Raw genomic sequence first — 18,598 nt, 5'->3', positions numbered from 1 at the left:
TGTTGTTGTGCTGTGACGCCATGAGGTCTATCTCTGGAAGACCCCACCTGTCCACCAGAAGTTGAAAGACGTCCCGGTGCAGAGACCATTCCCCCGGATGAAGGTCCTGGCGACTGAGAAAGTCCGCCTCCCAGTTGAGGACTCCCGGGATGAATACTGCTATTATGGCCGGGAGATTGCGCTCCGCCCAGACCAGGATGCGGGACACCTCTACGAGTGCCGCCCAACTTCGGGTTCCTCCTTGCCGATTTATGTAGGCCACGGTGGTGGCGTTGTCCGACTGGACCTGCACGGGGTGACCTTGGAGAACCCGATGTGCCTGCTGGAGAGCATTGAAAACCGCGCGGCGTTCCAAGATGTTTATTGGAAGCTCCTTTTCCGTCTGAGTCCACCTGCCCTGGAACAAGTGTGGACCCGTGACAGCTCCCCAGCCCCGAAGGCTGGCGTCCGTTGTTAACAGGACCCAGTTCGCCACCCAAAATGGACGACCCTTGTTGAGGTGGGTTGTCTGCAACCACCAGGCTAGAGACAGGCGAACCTCCGGAGTGAGCACCATCGTCTGGGACTTGAGACTCTGAGGCAGTCCATTCCATTTGGACAGGATCAATTGCTGCAGAGGTCTGGAGTGAAACTGGGCATATTCCACCATGTCGAATACTGACACCATGGAGCCCAGTAACCTCATCGCCGAGTGCAGAGACACTCGGCGACTTTGCAGACAACTGCGCACCCTCAACTGTAAGGCAGAGATCTTTCCACCCGTCACAAAGATCCTCTGCTGTCTGGAGTCCAATAAGGCTCTGAGGTGCAGAATCCTCTGAGACGGTTTATTAACCAGCCGTGACGTTGCAGTACTGCAATCGTCAGGTCCAAGTGGCGTAGAAGGAGCTCTGGAGATCCTGCCACCAACAGAAGGTAGTCTAGGTACGGCAACATGCGGACTCCCTGCAGCCGCAGGTAAGCCGCCATGACCTTGGTGAACACTCGTGGTGCTGTCGCCAGGCAAAAAGGTAACGCCCGGAACTGGAAGTGATCGTTGCGGATTGCAAACCTGAGGAACTGTCGATGGCGTAAAAGAATAGGGACATGCAGGTAAGTGTCCTGTATGTCCAATGACACCATGTAATCCCCAGGTTCCAGCGCCAGAATGATGGACCGTAGGGTCTCCATCCGAAACCGTGGCACCCGCAAGGACTTGTTGAGGGCCTTGAGGTTGAGAATCGGACGGTACAACCCATTGGGTTTCTGCACCAAAAATAGATTGGAATAGAAACCCTGGCCCCTCTGGGAGAATGGAACAGGCACTATAACTCCAGCCTGGAGCATAGTGTGCAAAACCTTCCGCAGTTCCAAGGCTTTGTTCCGGTCTAATGGAAGGCCTGTGGTGAAGAACGGGGATGGGGGCCTGTGCCGAAAGGAGAGGGCATACCCGTGAGAAACCACCTTATGAACCCAATTGTCTGTCGTGGTCATCGACCAACACTGGGCGAACAGCAGCAGGCGGCCTCCCACTTTGGCATTCCCCAAAGGGAGGCCCGGACTGTCAGGCCGCAGGTTTGTCATCTAACTTAGGGGCCGGACGTCTGGTACTCCAGGCCTGTTTCCTGGGCTTGGCCGATTTCTTGGGCCCAGCCTGTCGGGGAAAAGACTGTGCTTTAGGCCTACCCTGGGCCCCGTAAGGCCGAAAGGACGACGTACCCGAACTGGAAGGGACCGCAGCAGACGGGAGACATGCAGATTTGGCTGCCGCCAGCGTGGCTACAATTTTGTCCAGATCCGGACCAAATAGGACTTCTCCATTAAAAGGCGTCCGCCTTCCAAGATCGCAATCATAAGGTGCGACGAGCAGCAACAGCTGCCGAAGAAATCAGAGATGTGAGGAAACTGATATCCAAGGCCGCTTCATTGATGTAAGTGGCCGAATCCCGGAGATTGCCTACCAACTCCGACTGTTCAGCCAAACAGTAGGAATCCAAAGACGCCTCCAAACTATCAGCCCAGCGCTCCATAGCTCTGGCTACCCAACATACGGCCATAGCCGGTCTGGATGCCCCCCCCCGCGAGGGAATAAATGGACTTTAGGCAGATCTCCACCTTGCGGTCCGTAGCATCCTTCAAGGAGGACATGGAGGGCATGGGCAATGTGGCACTTCGGACTAGGCGTGTCACATGAGAATCCACTTGTGGAGGGGATTCCCACTTAGAAAAATAATTGTCCGCAAACGGATAAGCCACAGCTAAGCGCCTCTGAGGCTGATACTGTTTACCAGGGTGTTCCACGCCTCCTCTAAATGGTCTACTAACTGACCCGAAGGAGGAAACACTGTGGCGTCACCCTTAATATCCTATAAAAAGGCATATTTGGACTTGGACACCGGAGGATCGTCATCCTCAATAACTAAAGCCGTGCGTACTACCCGAATAAGGCCAGGAATATAAACCTTGGACTTAGCGTCCGACTCTTTAGTACGGAGAGGTTCTTGGTCAGATAGATCCAGAATCTCACCATCATCGGACGTCACGTCGTCATCCTCATAAGGAGCAGACAGTGACACCAAAGGCAGCTTATGTGGCCGCAACACAGACTCCCCTTGTAACACGTCCGACAAATGCTGTACCAAATTTGTCAGTGAATTAACCCACGTAGGCTCCTGTGAAACCTGGCGAGGGGAAATAGGGAGACTGTGGGGTACCATCAGTTGTCTCGGGAACCCCTGCATGGGTGACGACACCACTGACTGCTGGGACAATCCCATCTGGGAAAACGCAGGTGGCGGAGCTAACTGGCCCACTAGGGTTGTAAGCGCTTTAGTGAAACAAGCCCAGGGAGGTTCCTGTACCGGAGCCGTGACAGTGATTGGCCGCGCCAATAAATAACACTGCCGACATAGCCCCTCCGCGTTACCCTCCCCCTCCGCTATTGGTACATTGCACTTAGTACACATAAGCTGGAGAGGAAATTCACTCTCAGACATGATGGTAAGTATGTGACCCCTCTCACTGATACTAGCTAGTATAGTTGGAGAACCACCCTGCAATCACCGCACCACAAGGGATTCAGCAGAGGAAGAGCAGGGACAGTAAAATGGCTGACAGTAGAAAGTGAAAGTACAGGCAGCAGCGCTAGCAGAAGTCACATACAATGCAGAAGAAATTAATCACTGCACTATCAGCGCTGTTCCTCAACTACGCACACAGAGCCTGGTAGGACACAGCGCTGCATACACAGACCTGTTTCAACAGAGGAGAGGTATGCCGGGGGACCCAGACAGCGATGCCACCGTCAGCAGCGTTCACCATACAAAGACGGCCACCGAGGAGCAGAGATGAGGCTGGCCCGGGGGAGGAGCGCTGCCACAGGGCCAATAGGCAGCGCAGAGAGGGCTGTGAGCAGCGGGGTAGGCGCCGGCTGTGTACAGGGAAGGCGCGCTCCCCTGGCATGCAATTAACCCCATGGACGCCGCAGCGCTTGCCGCTCAGCTGCGGCCCGCTGTCCCAGGGGGGTAGTGGAAGTGCAGGTTAGTTACCTGGCTCCACGCTGCAGCCAGTCCCCAGGGAGCCCCCTGCCTGGGGACTGTGGACCATGTGCTCAGGAGGGACCCACCGCGGGACCCCCGCTGCTTACCTACTGCCCTTTGAATCCGGCCATGGTCCGAAACATCTGGGGTCACCGCTAGCCGTGACACCAGATGCTTACCAGCATCACCGGATCAGTACCGGCGTTCTGGTACCGGCGGGGTGTAGATAGCATGGACGTCAGTAGTGACTGTCCATGCTGTACTTCCAGATGTGCAGCCACAGCTGCCTTGAAGAAAACTTCAGGGGCTATCCTTAGCCCCCCTCTAAACAGGTGCTCCGACTCCGAGCCGTGCACCAACGAAACTGAGATGCCTTGGCTCGGGGGCGGGGTATAGGAGGGAGACCCTAGTGCATCCTGGGAGGCTGAAAGCTTAACTCTATGGTGCCCGATGACTGACGTCACACCTATACCCCAAGGTATCCTGTGGATACCCTATGGACCCTGATGTACAAAACTCCACCAAACCTCAATTGGAAGGAGTTTTCAGTAGTTGCTGATCATAATCCCTTAAACTGGCTTCACCATACCACAGAAGACCACGGAATGTTACGGATGTGTGGATGAGCTACAAACATATAATTTCATTACATCTCACAAAAAGGATTAAGGGCTCAATTCAGCACAGACTGCGATCACAGCTGCGTAATCGCACGCAATGCAGCTGTGAAAATATGCTAATGTCTGCTACCGCTCAGCCAGCATAGAGAGGCCCACTGATGCTTTCTCACATCCGTAATACCTTGCAGTCCTGCGTATACATCGGTACCATCGGCCCGTCCTGCACAATTACAGCAGGTATGACCTGTCTCAGAAATTGCAATCTCGTCGCAAGCAGTGAGTACTCAAGCTGCGTAGGCAATCACAGTGGCTAATTTATGCACCATCCGTGCAACGGCGTTCAAACGGACAGGCACGCCTGCGTTTCTGCAACCACTGCCCGGTCACCACACCCAAACGCTCACGGCCTGTCACTCACTCTGCGATGGATTACTGTCTGCTTGTGTAATCGCAGTGCGATCGCATTGCATGCGCAGTACGCAACAATCGGCCGATCTGTGTAGGCAGTTGAAATCAGTGCTGAATCAGGCCCTAAAACCACAGAAATGCACATGTACACTCTTGTTAAGAGGAGATGGATTTACCACCATGCAAAGTACCCGGACATTGCCACTGGCCAAACAGCTAGACAACTGACTCATACTAGATATAAGAAAAGGAAGCAATCAGGTAAGAGCTGTGTGCCAGGTTGTATGAAAACGTGGCAACCCCTCTTGCCAAAGTAGTTTTACCTATTGTAATGTGAATTTTGAGGTTCACTGGTATAATGTTCTTAAATGCCACCGGGGGGCACCTTATGCCTTGTTAGAGGTCTTAATATGTCCCCTGAAAGACACTATTGATCACTTGGTGGTGACTCAAACCCCAGCAGATCAGTGGCACTACATTCTGTGAGCAGAGGTGTACTAAGAGAGGAGGGGGCCCAAGTGCATTCCCCGTCTGGGTCCCCCTCCTCTCTCCCCGGCAGTCGGCAGCAGACTGACGCGGCTGACTGCAGAATCAATAGACTCTGGTACTAGTCTTTGCCCAGAGTCTACTGCACATGCGCAGGTAGCCGGGAAAAATGGCGCAGCAACCATATTTACCGGCGTTTTGTGCAGGGCTGAGACACCAGACGTGGGACATCGGAGAGATGGGATAATATGGGTGCAGGGTGTGCGGTGCGGGGCCCCCTGGACCCAGGGGCTCATGTGCGCTACACACCTGCACCCGTTATAGATATGCTCCTGTTAAGTATGGGCACATTATCCATTGCACAGGGTAATTAACGATTGCACGATTACAATATTGTAATCGTACAGTCATTCCACTCTCGTGTAGTGGATACGTACCTTTACTCTGATCGTGGAAGTTTGTGGACTCGGACACTTTGGGCAATATTAAATTAGACTTTTTCGCAATAATTTCGCGATCGCACAATTCAGTTATCGCAGGTGCGATAATTGCATAGACAGAAACCGGCGATAAGTTTTCACCATTTTCAGTGCAGGTGGAAAAAGTGGGCCTGGTATTTTGGGGGGCTGTATGAATTCGACCGGTGTTTTAAACATTGCAGGTGGCTGCAGCAGGTGTATTTTTAAAACTTTTTAAAAGTGCACTTTATAGACACAAAAATATACTTGCACCCATTTTAATGCACCCCCAATTTACATCCAGCAGTTATCTTCTTAACAAAAATATAGCTTTTTATCATTTTTCAACACTTATGCAAATACACAGATAACAGCCAATTGACCCAATTGAAGTACCCAAAATACTTTTATGATGGCCATTAATACACTTCTATATTGATTTCCTTTGTCAGTTACCCTTTTTTTGGGGTACAGCCGGATTTCCTTTAAATGTTTTGCCATGGAAAATGATCGCACGTATACGTTTTCGATAAGTGCGATAATATCGCCGGTGATAACTAATCGATTTATCGCGGCTAATTGAATCTGTGAGCCTGCTCAATGAGGACTTCTGTCCTTACTTCATTGGTAGAGGAGCATATGATTGGTTCTGCATCTTGTATAGGGCTACTAATAATCGACGACTATAGCTCCTTTTAGGAATGTTGTAGATTAGGCAGTATGGTTAGACCACATTAACTTTTTCAGTATATAATATTAAAATCACTGAGGGGTATATTTACTTGAGTGCAGGTTTTTAGAAGTAGAGATGTTGCCCATAGCAACCAATCAGCGTGGGGTCCTTCTGCCAAAGCATTAACCAGTCCCAAATTGGTCAGCCCAGGGCTGGCAATCTTCGGAAAGTTAGGACCCACTGGTTGGTGATGGATTATGGGTTAAATTGAGTAATAATATTGTTGTTCACAGTGGAACTACAGGTACCTGCAACCCTGCCCTGTGGCACTTATAGAACATGACACGAAAGAGACTAATGTCCCTTTAGAGCATTGTGACAGTATCAATACAGAGGACTGCAAAGCAGGAACCTGTGTTAACTGCACATGTGGTGTCCTAAGCAAGTGTACCCCGTAGACGGACTTCACCCGGCAGGAAATGAGAGAGTTATGTGCTATGTAGTATATAGCACGTCTAGTCCTCCTGCTGTGTCTAAGCTGGCTAGCTACAGAGAGAGACTGTCACTTTTGTCTGCAGTAGAAGTAGGGAGAGGAAAGAGGCTGAGGGCCTGGTTCTGGCTTCTGCGCATGAGCAAAAAGGCCAGAAAATTCTTACTGCACACGTGCGAACCCAAGTGTCCTATGCCAATCGCAACTGCGAACAGGCAATGATGAAGCGAGAATGAGAGACCCTCCCTGAACTGCCTACCCGGCCACGGAGTGAAACAAAGCGGCCGAGGGCAGTACCGCAGCAAGTCCTGTCTCAATCACAGTGAGAAAGACAGGGCCACTTTTGTTCCCGCCAGCTCCAGTTAATATTCGCTGCGTCTGAAGGTCACTCCCAGCCACGCACACAGTTCTGTGGCCGTGGACCTCTTCTTCGGGAAGCACATGGGCAGGTGCAGCGGGAAGCCCTCCAACAGAGTTCAGAAATGCAGGAGCATTGCTGCTAAATAGTTTAGCTACAGATGTGTCCTTACACATCTTTGCTGCAATTGCGCCAAAAAGCCCCTCTTACAGTGCAAGCCCCTGTCCTAGCGCCAGGCGTCTTTTTTGCCGAGCATGTGTTTAAGATGCAAAAGCAGACTGTGCTGATTAATTTGATAGGTGACACTTGTATATCTGTGTGAGACTGAGTCTCTGAATCTGTATACGAAGTGCTACAATGTAGCAGCCACAGCTTTTTAAATTCCAAGTTCCGCATATCAAATGAATCAGCACAGTCTCCTGGTGCGTCCTACTCGCATTGGAAAAAAAGACGTTGCACGGGACCTGGCGGCTCACTCACGCCAGGCAAGTCGCATTGTGTGGTGTATTGAGGCTACATGTATGAGGACACGTCTGTAGTTGAGAACATAAAGACATCAAACAGCCTAATGGTGATTGTAAAACCGCCCCCACTCCTTGGGCACAAAAAAATAAAACTGTACAATTATGGGATGAAGAACAGGGGGAGGTTTAGTTTGTACTTGTGCATGCTCCATAGACAGCGCCCTACACACCCATGGCATCCAGTGTCCCCCAGATAGGATGCAAGAAAAGAGGAGTGAGAGAGAGAATTGTCTTGTTATTAATAGATATGAAAGTCACAATTCAATATAAAATTGTAATTACATACCAACTCCTCTACATCAGCTTATGTTAGTTTACCCCTCCTGCTGTAAGGGGACACAAGTATATGATACGCAAAACATTTACATAGACATGTATATAAAAATCCTTGCTGTGTGCGCGCAGTATGGAAATGTATGGTTTATGTTAAATAAATTGACATACAGTATGACCAACTAGAATGGACCCCACCGTGTGCATCTTCTATGATGTTAGTAACTGTGCAATAGTTTGTGTAAGTTTCCTGACCTGCTGAGAAGAGGGCTCCAGAAACCTGGATAATATAGACAGGATACTGACTAACAGTACAGCTTCTTTGCTATTAAACTCATCCTCTCCACCGGTCAACTGGTTCATAAGAGGTCTCTGCGTGAAGAAAATACATGCAAAGAGGGAGTGTTAGCCACATTTCTATCACCTGTATCTGAATGGGGTGTTGCTGAACATATTCTAAAAGAGAATAACATTATTATGAGCGTCCAGATGCCGGACTCCCTCTTCTATTCTTTATCATCTTGTCATATTCCCAACACCTCCAAACATGTACATAGGCTGATAAATCACATCTAAAGGTGGGTACACACTAGACGATATGTTGTCCGATCCCACGGATCGGAGCGACATATCGGGTACATCATCTAATGTATACCCATGATATGCGCATTCCCATTGGTCATTAACGAAATCGCCCGTTGGTCCTACTGCAGGGCCGACAGGGGATGCCGCTAACGATGTCATGCTGCAGAATGCAGCATGACATGTCCCTCCCCCCCATTGGCACTCTCTAGCATCCCCCATACCTCCCCCAAAAGATTTGCGGCTTCTTGGAGCCCCTTCGCCATTTACTATGAGGCCGTTCCTCCAGAATAGGACTAAATTAACCCTCATCATTACAACCCACAGATTTTGACAGTGACTCCCACTATCCCCATCCCCTTCTCTAACCTTCCCTCCTATTTATCATTCCTTTTCTCCTCTCCTCCTCATTCCACTTATTGGGCAAAATCTTTCCCCTATATTTATTTCTGTATATAATTTCTATTGCGGTTTGAAAAATCACGTACAAGGCATCAGCCACAACCAACATAGTAATTAATATGAAATACATAAAACCTTAATACAGCATAGAAAACTTCCTAGGGTGATCACTACAGAGCTCCTAAACAGTAATCTCATGTCAGAGATGCAGGAGAGATTTATAACTGAAACTCCATTTTTATTTTTTGGAATCTGTTATTCATCATTTAGGAAAAACTAAGAACCAAGTCAGAAATGACATGTACATAGCCAATACCGTGCACAGCAGACTAACACTTTTATGTTTAAGCAGAGCACAGTATACACACTCAAAGGAAAGTGGGCTTGGAAGAACAGTCCACTCCTCTGTTATGTTTATTTAGTTGTGTGGACCCAGAACACAGGTAATTTTAATTAACTGAATCTCTAGAATTCTTTATTTCACACCCAAAGCTCAAAAGAAAAAGAATAGAAAATCTAATATGTAATAAATGTACAAGAAGTCCCTACATCATCCACTACGCGTAATAAACACAATGAAAACATTCATATTTTAGATCTATTAGAAACGCACCTGAAACTGTGTAATTAGCCAGGACGTCCTTTCCATTACATTCATTTCCCTAGCATCCCCTTCATTATCATTATCTAAAAATAAAATAGGTTAAATACACAGATGTTAAATCACTTCTTGTGTAATGTGATTACCAACAAATGCTAAGCCTCCATACAAAAGCAGAAAGCCAGGATTTATGTACTTACATTAAATCTATTTTCAGAAATAGCAGACATGGCCCAGGAATAAGACTGGTTACAAACTAGGATGACGGATTTGCCGTCCGGCGTATTTGCCGTCCTATCCTATGATTGGTAACTGTATACACACTTGTGATGTCAGTCACCCGCGGCCTCTGTAGCAAGTGTATGGGCTGTTGGCTGACTGCCCGTACACACAGCACGATGAGTCGATATATCTGCAGATCTATCAGCCATCGGATGTCCTGCACAGCTCACGCGACATGTCTGTGAACGACTTCGTTCACAGATATATCGTCTGTACATACTGGCCGACACTATATATTGGCTGTTCAATTGAACAGCCGATATGTCAGCCAGTGCGTACCCAGTATTAGGCCGAGTTTGATAAAGCTCCTCCCTCTCTATATGCCCTCCCATCAGGCAACCCAGACTCAGAGAAGGGGATCACAACATGCAAGAACAAGAAAAGCAGTTTTCCACAATTGAACATAGAAGTTAAAATAAAACAAACAGAATCAACAAAACACAAAAGGGAGGAAACACAGTGTCCCTCAATGGACTCAGATATGGATTTGAAGCACAAATATTCTGTTTTCTCCATCTTCCTACTGGAGGACACTGCAAAGTTGTATTGGCAGACACTACAGTGGAAGATGACAGCGGTGTGCAAATGGAGGTTAGTACACATGGCAGATGACTTAACCAGGGAATTGGTTTACTTACCTGCTTACCTGGTCAAAACAGGTAAGCAGGATAACACAGGGTTAACAGTAATGTAGTAGATATCACTGTTGCAGCCAGGAGCGTACAAGGTATGCTGGGTATTGTAGTACACTCTCTCCTAATAGGCATATGCAGCAGTGGTAGCGGGGTTTATACATACAGCGGTGGTGATATAGTGTGGATGGGGTCCCAGTGGCTTCTCTGTGGTCGGAAATGCTCAGCGGCATGTCGGTATATACCGGACGCCGAGGAGAAAAGATGTGCAGTGTAGCCACGCATGTGTAGAAGCTGATGTCGGAGGCTGCACCTCCAGCAACCCACTGGATCTCGGCAACTCAGAAACTGTGCAGAGTATGCCTCTAACATAGGGGTGGGCAATAAGTGCCCCCCCCCCCCCAGATTTTGTGAAACTACACATCCCAGAATTCCCTGCCACAGTTTTGCTATTTGGCCATGCTGAAAGTGTGGCAATGCATGCTGGGATTTGTAGTTCAACAACAGCTGGAGGCCCACTTATTGCCCACCCCTGCGGGCTGTCTAACAAGTTGCACCTAAGGGAGGGCAGGAAAAGCCTCCTTGGATGAAAAATATTAAAATGGTAGAAAAAGCCTTAATATTCTCAGCAAGAATTAATACAGTATATAATGGCTGAAAAGGAAATAAAGTGTTCCATCTGACAATGCTTTGTTTAGTCATTAAACTGGAGAAGGGATGATTAGCAGCTAACCAATCAGGGAACCACAGTTACTCCCAGTCACCGCCAACATCTTCAGGAATACTCTTGGCTCCGTAGCAAGGACAAAAGGATGCGCACAAAATTGCTATTGAAGCCTGGCTGTAAGTCTGAGCACGCATTGATGTTCTTCCCAGATTGAGACAAGAAGTACTTGATCCATATGGAAGTCACAAACGTGTCCGGTTCCATGGCACTTTAATGATTTTAAAGGCTCCATCTTATCCAAAAAGAATTTGGAATAAAATCCCAGCCCCCTCTATTATTCCAGGGATAGGATTACCACTCTTGAAGAAATTAAGTAATGAATTGAGTGTCAATCTTCTTGCCCTGCCCCATGGAAGAACGGTTGTGAAAAGTCTCTTGGGAGGGTATTGTAGATGGTAGCATTGCTACATTGCCCTTCCTACCACACTTACAGTACCTGATTCAATTAGTCACACTAAAATGAGATTTTACCGTGGGTTACATTACAGTACACTTTACGGGCTATTTTCAGCACTCCTGCGACCCTCACTATTCAATTAGAAATTGCTTATCGCGGGGGTCACGTGGTAAGTCTGCATGGTTTCACCCAAGATCAGTGTGAGTAGAAGTGGGGAAAGCACCCGGAACCCCCAAAAAATGGCTGTATAGAAGGCTGTCAGTGGCCATAAGCAATGTATTGATGGCTTTTACAGTATCAGATAGTTGATGTTTGCATTTTTTATTAAACGTGGAAAAACAATATTAAGCAAATGCTTTTCAACCAATTAAAACCGCTAAGGAATTTGGGGTACATTAACACCTGTAAGGTGAGTTTTATGTCATTTTAAGCCACTTTGAAATAAATGTTAAAAAAAACATGTAACTTCCAGCTTCAAGTTCAAAATCTCCTGTCTCATCTATACAACACCCCCACATACCTGCCCCACATCTACACAACACCCCCACATACCTGCCCCACATCTACACAACACCCCCACATACCTGTTCCACATCTACACAACACCCCCACATACCTGTTCCACATCTATACAACACCCCCACATACCTGTCCCACATCTACACAACACCCCCACATACCTGCCCCACATCTACACAACACCCCCACATACCTATCCCACATCTACACAACACCCCCACATACCTGCCCCACATCTATACAACACCCCCACATACCTGCCCCACATCTACACAACACCCCCACATACCTGCCCCACATCTACACAACACCCCCACATACCTGTCCCACATCTACACAACACCCCCACATACCTGTCCCACATCTATACTACACCCCACATATCTGTCCCACATCTATACTACACCCCCACATACCTGTCCCAAATCTATACAACACCCCCACATACCTGTCCCACATCTATACAACACCCCCACATACCTGTCCCACATCTATACAACACCCCCACATACCTGTCCCACATCTATACTACACCCCCACATACCTATCCCACATCTATACAACACCCCCACATACCTGTCCCACATCTATACTACACCCCCACATACCTATCCCACATCTATACTACACCCCCACATACCTGTCCCACATCTATAAAACACCCCCACATACCTGTCCCACATCTATACAACACCCCCACATACCTGTCCCACATCTATACAACACCCCCACATACCTGTCCCACATCTATACAACACCCCCACATACCTGTCGCACATCTATACAACACCCCCACATACCTGTCGCACATCTATACAACGCCCCCACATACCTGTCGCACATCTACACAACACCACCATACCTATTCCACATCTATACAACACCCCCACATACCTGTCGCACATCTACACAACACCACCATACCTATTCCACATCTATACTACACCCCCACATACCTGTCCCACATCTACACAACACCACCATACCTATTCCACATCTATACTACACCCCCACATACCTGTCCCACATCTATACAACACCCCCACATACCTGTCCCACATCTATACAACACCTCCACATACCTGTCCCACATCGATACAACACCTCCATACCTGTCCCACATCTATACAACACCTCCATACCTGTCCTCCATCTGTCATCTATACAACACCTCCACATACCTGTCCCACATCTATACAACACCCTCACATTTCCCAGAATGACATTTAGCTTTGAAAGGAAAAGGTCTATTTGACCGCTGTTACGGCACAATTTGACCAAAAAGTGTGTGCATTAATTATAAAATTACTGTATTGTACCATAGACTTTACTTACAACTAGCAGTAGAAGAAACACGCATAAAAAAAAAAGACATTTTATCTCAGAAACTCTTCTCTGCTAGGAGATACAAAAAGGGAGAGTGGACGCAACAAGTAGCAGTACAGAGTGTGTCAGCTCTGACAGGATTTGCCTTCCTGAGGTAGAAAATACAGAGGAGGTATTAACTGGTGAAGATATGTACCTCTCCCTAAGGCCCAGTCCAGACATGGCTGCTATCCATTGGAAAGGTCCCCTTATTCTATTCTGTCCCTGGTGGGGACTGCTATAGTATAACTTTCCCACCTACCATTCCAAACTGTCCGTTTACACTGCAATGTAGGGCAATTAATACCTCCCTTCAGGAGAGGAGAAGAATACAGTAAGATCTGGATAAGGGCAGTAGGTGAGGCGCCAGTCGTGGCTAAACTGCCACCTCTGTATTCACCACTTCTTCCAGCAGGGAGGTGGCAGTGGTAAATGAAAACAAATAATAAAACAGAAAATAAAATACAAAGCAAACTTATCTTGTTCAGAAGAGCTCTTACTCCTAGGGTACATAGTTAAAATGGACTATCCCTATTAGGAAGAGATTCAACTAAGGACCTGAGTTAGGAAAAAATCAAAAAATGGAGCAATTTTCACCTTGGCAAAACTGTGTTACACTGCAGGTGGGGCAGATTTAAACTGTGCAGAGAGATTTAAAGATGGGATGTGGCATGTCCTAGCTTAAATATAAAGTTCAGTGTAATAAAAAAAAGCTGCCCAGTATTTCGTCGCTACATGTATAAGTAGTCAAGATTTTACCTGCATGCAAAAAAAAAAAAAATATATTAATTTGCACGCCTTGCATTGCAGTGGTTTGTTCCAGGAGCAAATTGCTCCCTTTTTATGTTTATTATTTGCTCTTAACTCTGAATCAGCCCTTAAGTCCTAAGTGCCTACCTCCAATACAACTCTCTATACCCTAAGAATGTTTTGAGATCAATATATGAAAACCACCAGGGGGTGATCACTTACTGTATGTCAGCCAGGTAGCCATGGTGAAGGTTTAAAGTGAGTTGTCCGGGAAGAGGGAGGAAAATGGAGCTTATTCTTGTATTATCTACCTCTTAGCAACAACAGCTATTAACTGTATTTATAACAATGTGCTATTGGAAAATATGAAGTATAAAATTCAATTTATGTATGAAACTTTATACTGAACCTTTCTTTTTTTTTTTTTAAAGAAATCAAAATAATTACCCAATGCTGCAAGAAAGTGGGCAATCTTTGGCTGGTAGTGTAGCTGGACAGTGTAAAACATCTGTACCAAACCTTCCAGACAGAGCAAGGAAATATTCTTCCCTTTATCCTTTTTCCCAGAATCCTCAGCAGCAGATGGGATCGAAGTGTATCGCCATATTAGCACCCTGTGTGCATAGAAATAATTTTATGGGGAACTAGTCAGATGAGCATTTTATTAAAGATGCAGACTTTCTTGTGCAAGAGACAATATAAAGAATGTTACTAAGTTTTATCACTTTGACTAGAAATCTGTATGTACAATATTTAGATTACTGTAAATATCAGTCACAAGCAATAATCTGACACCCAGCTGATTAACATTCTCCTAGAAGGAATTACTAGGGAACATTTCTGCTTGTTACCTGGTTATCTCACAAATATTGTGGAACATTTTTTCACAATTCTGCCCATCAGGGCCGTCAGTGACTCCGGTCTCCTTCAGCTGCTGAATTTTCTGCAGTGCCACACTGACAGTGTATCTCATGAAGTCTAGGTTCGCACGGAGAACACTAAGGCTTTCCTCATGTGCTTTCGTGCTGTCTCTGCAAAGAAATGTATCACACAGAATTTAAAATAAGGAAAGCCTGTAAACTATACATTCCAAACTGATTTACATCCATGCTCAAAAAGTAAAGTAAATAATGTCACTGAAGAATATGTATTAATAGTGACTATACACAAAGATGAGATACAAGAAATAATACTACACCTGAATAATGCCGTTAGGATCGTGGAAACAAAGCCCATAGATAGCAGACTTTTACATGTTTTATTATTGCCAGCTAGTCTTCCTTTCCCAGACTTCTCCTTTAATATATCAGCAAGTTTGCTGTAGCACTTATATATTCCTAAAATGGCTTCAAACTTGCTTTTGCTGAAAACCAAAAAAATGTAGACAGATATATTATATGTATATAGATAAAAGGAGATTTAGTATAACATTGCTGGAAAGAACCAGAGTAATTATGTAACATTACAAAGACACTATTGCTTATAGTGTAAAGAAAAATTCTATCTAGCCCGGGTCCAGGCGGTGTATAAATCTCAATGTATTGATGATAAATGTGTATTTATGCTTCTAGCAATTAAGTGCTTCACATCAACATGGAGCCAGGTGCTAAAAGTGTACCAACCAGTAGATAAACTCAGAAGTCGTTTCCATACAGTTTAATAATAAAAAAGATGGATGGTGTGGCTTACATGAGCTCAAATTCTTACTTACCTGAAGTTTGCTGTGGAATAGTTAGATTCAATCAGCACCTCACATACTCCCATAACCAAAACAGCATAGTTGTAATTTTTCATCCCTACACCAGAAGTCAGAGAGAATTCAGCCGACTTATCCTAATGGGGACGGAGCAGAGAACAGTTAAAACAAAATAGCTATGCAACATATTTGTTTCTTTCCATAATGAAAGGTAATTACCAATTCAAATTCCTCCAGGTCACATTTGGTCATTCTCCTGGTGATAGATTCCAGTATTTCCTCAATTTCTTGCCGACATGCCGCACAGTCATCATCGTCATCATCATCCATTCCCCTCTCTTGCAGTAAACTGCTCCTATGCTTATACCAGTGTAGACAACTGTGAATACTGCTCAGCAAGTGTGCCTAGGCCAGAGTAGAGCAATAAATTGCAATATATATTTATTAAATATTTATTTTATAAGAACACATCTATATCATCATCATTGGAAAACATGTCTTACAGCAGACGTGTCAAACTTGCGGCCCCAAATGCATATGTTTGCAGCCCCACATTTACTATTGTGAAACAAGTGGAATGCGGTCTGCCGGGAAGCCGGGGGAGAGTTTCTGCTGGGCCGGCACACTCACAGTGCTGCGGGGCCGGCTGCCGTGAATGGAGCTCAACTCCGATCTGGCAGCATTGACCTTTCTGCCTGCGGAGGAAGATTCTGTGCATGCACGTGAACTTCAATACTATGGAGCTCATTATGAAATTAGAGTAAACTGCATAAAAATTAAACAAGTAAGTAGTAACTTTAGTACTTAAACTAAATATTTATACTTCTGGTAAATGCTTTTCCCTAAATCCACTGGGGAAACTGGACAATGGGATATAGAGCCATCAGTAGGACATTGGCACTTTAAAATATTCAATATGTTTGCTCTCCTCTCATTTTTATGCTTCTACCCTGCGTTGTTTTTTTTTAACCAAGACAGAGAGGGCAGGGAGAAATAAACATGGGCACACTAACCTAACATAGGTAAACTTGTAAAAAAAAATAATGTATATATATATATATTAGTGTACCCCATGTTCTAAACTTTAGTTGGGAGAATCAATATCACTTCTTTTTTATTTTGGTAAACTACTAATAGTGGGTGGGCATTCATTGTACTCTCAAGGATCAAAAGGATTTAACAAGAATATTACAGTATTTTAGTGTGTACAGGTTTCTCCCATATCCAAAATGCTTGGGACCAGGGGTATTTTGGATATCGGTATATATTCCGCATTTTGGAATATTTGCATATCATAATAATATATCTTGGGAATGGGACACAAAACTAAACACAGAGGCCCTGATTCGGAGCTGGACGCTCTGACAGAGCGGTCGCTCTGAATCAGGGCCGTCCCTCTTAGTTTTTGGAGCGGCCTCCTGGCCGCTCGTATAGCTGTGGGTGACCACCCACAGCTATAGCGAGCGGCCAAAAAGATGGTCGCGATGGTCAAGACCATCGGGCTTGTGACAAGACCCTTGTGGTAGGGTCTCGTTGCCGCAAGCCCTGGAGTGCTTTTGGCTCTATCAGAGCCAAAAGCATTCCCACTGACATCACTTGTGATGTCAGTGGGGCCGGCCCCAGACGGTAGGCGTTCCCATGGGAACACCTCCGTCTGGGCAGCCACGCCCCTGGCACGCCCACCAAAGGGAGCGTGCTGTCACTCACCATCGACAGCACGCCCCCTTTGGTGCGAACCCATAGCGACGGCTTGGCCATCGTTATTCGGGTCTCGCGCATGCGCACGACGGAGCTGCCTTGCGAGCGGGTCTGAATTAGGCCCAGAGTGCATTTATGTTTTCTACACACCTTATACCCACAGCCTGCAGGTAATTTTATACAATATTTTCAATCATTTTGTGGCTCAAACTAAGTTTGTGAACAGAAATGAAATTCTTTTATGTTTCATATACACCTTATACACAAAGCCTGAAGGTAATTTTATACAATAGTTTTAATAATTTTGTGCCTTAAACAAAGTTTGTGTACATTGAACCATCGAAAAGCAAGAGTTTTTACTATCTCAGTCATGCTTAAAAAAAAAATCCGTATTTTGGAATATTTTGATATGGGAGACTCAACCTGTACTGCCATTAAGGGAAAAAAAGATTATAGGGAATATGTATCAAGCTTTGAGGGTAAATTTACTAAATGTCGATTTCAAATTATTTTAGTCGATTTAAAATGATCTAAATTGATGTGTGTTTCTGGGGCTAAAACACACATTTACTAACACTTAAAAAGCAAAACAAAAATGGTCTGTGATTTAGACCCAGAAACACAACATCGATATAAATCTAATTCTAATCGATTAAAATCGACCTTTAATAAATTTATCCCAGGAGAGAGAGAAAGTGGAGTGTTTGCCCAAAGCAACCAATCAGCTTCTAACTGTCAATTCGAACACAGTGCTAGATAAATGACAGTTAGAAGCTAATTAGTTGCTTTGGGCAAACACTCCACTTTCTCTCCAATGCTTGATACATCACGCCCTATATTTTTAAAAGCAAAAACATTAAACTAGTAAAATTTGAGGACCATATGGCTGTTCAACAGTTGCACAGCCAAGAACGCACTGAACGCACACCAGCTGCTCACTGGTTTGGTAGAATGTGCTACACATTGTAAGGAATGGATTTTTCTGCACCAATATAAGCGTAATGAATCATAAAAGTGATCCACCCAGCTATCATCCGTTTTGATGCAGACCAAACTATTTTGTAAACATCATAGACAGATCATCAATTTTCTCAAAATCTTATGTCTTACATTAAACTTCAATGTACTAATGATATCCA

General features: G+C 45.5%; 1 protein-coding gene across 1 annotated transcript in view; it reads right to left on the bottom strand.

Moving 5' to 3' along the window:
- The window catches only part of FANCI (FA complementation group I), a 135,472-nt gene that overhangs the window by 35,354 nt on the left and 81,520 nt on the right, over positions 1–18,598 (bottom strand). Inside the window, exons 21-27 of the mRNA XM_088472958.1 lie at positions 15,981–16,166; positions 15,777–15,898; positions 15,264–15,428; positions 14,917–15,096; positions 14,513–14,679; positions 9,406–9,479; positions 8,064–8,180 (exon numbers count right to left, since the gene is read on the bottom strand). Of these exons, the coding sequence (XP_088329084.1) occupies positions 8,064–8,180; positions 9,406–9,479; positions 14,513–14,679; positions 14,917–15,096; positions 15,264–15,428; positions 15,777–15,898; positions 15,981–16,166 (1,011 nt within the window). The remainder of the gene's footprint in view (positions 1–8,063; positions 8,181–9,405; positions 9,480–14,512; positions 14,680–14,916; positions 15,097–15,263; positions 15,429–15,776; positions 15,899–15,980; positions 16,167–18,598) is intronic.

Source organism: Taudactylus pleione, unplaced genomic scaffold, assembly GCF_031769625.1.
Source record: "Taudactylus pleione unplaced genomic scaffold, aTauple2 ptg000129l, whole genome shotgun sequence".
In the NCBI taxonomy this organism is placed as follows: Eukaryota; Metazoa; Chordata; class Amphibia; order Anura; family Myobatrachidae; genus Taudactylus; species Taudactylus pleione.
Note: the sequence above shows the minus strand (reverse complement) of the source record. Positions and strands in the feature narration are given on the sequence as shown.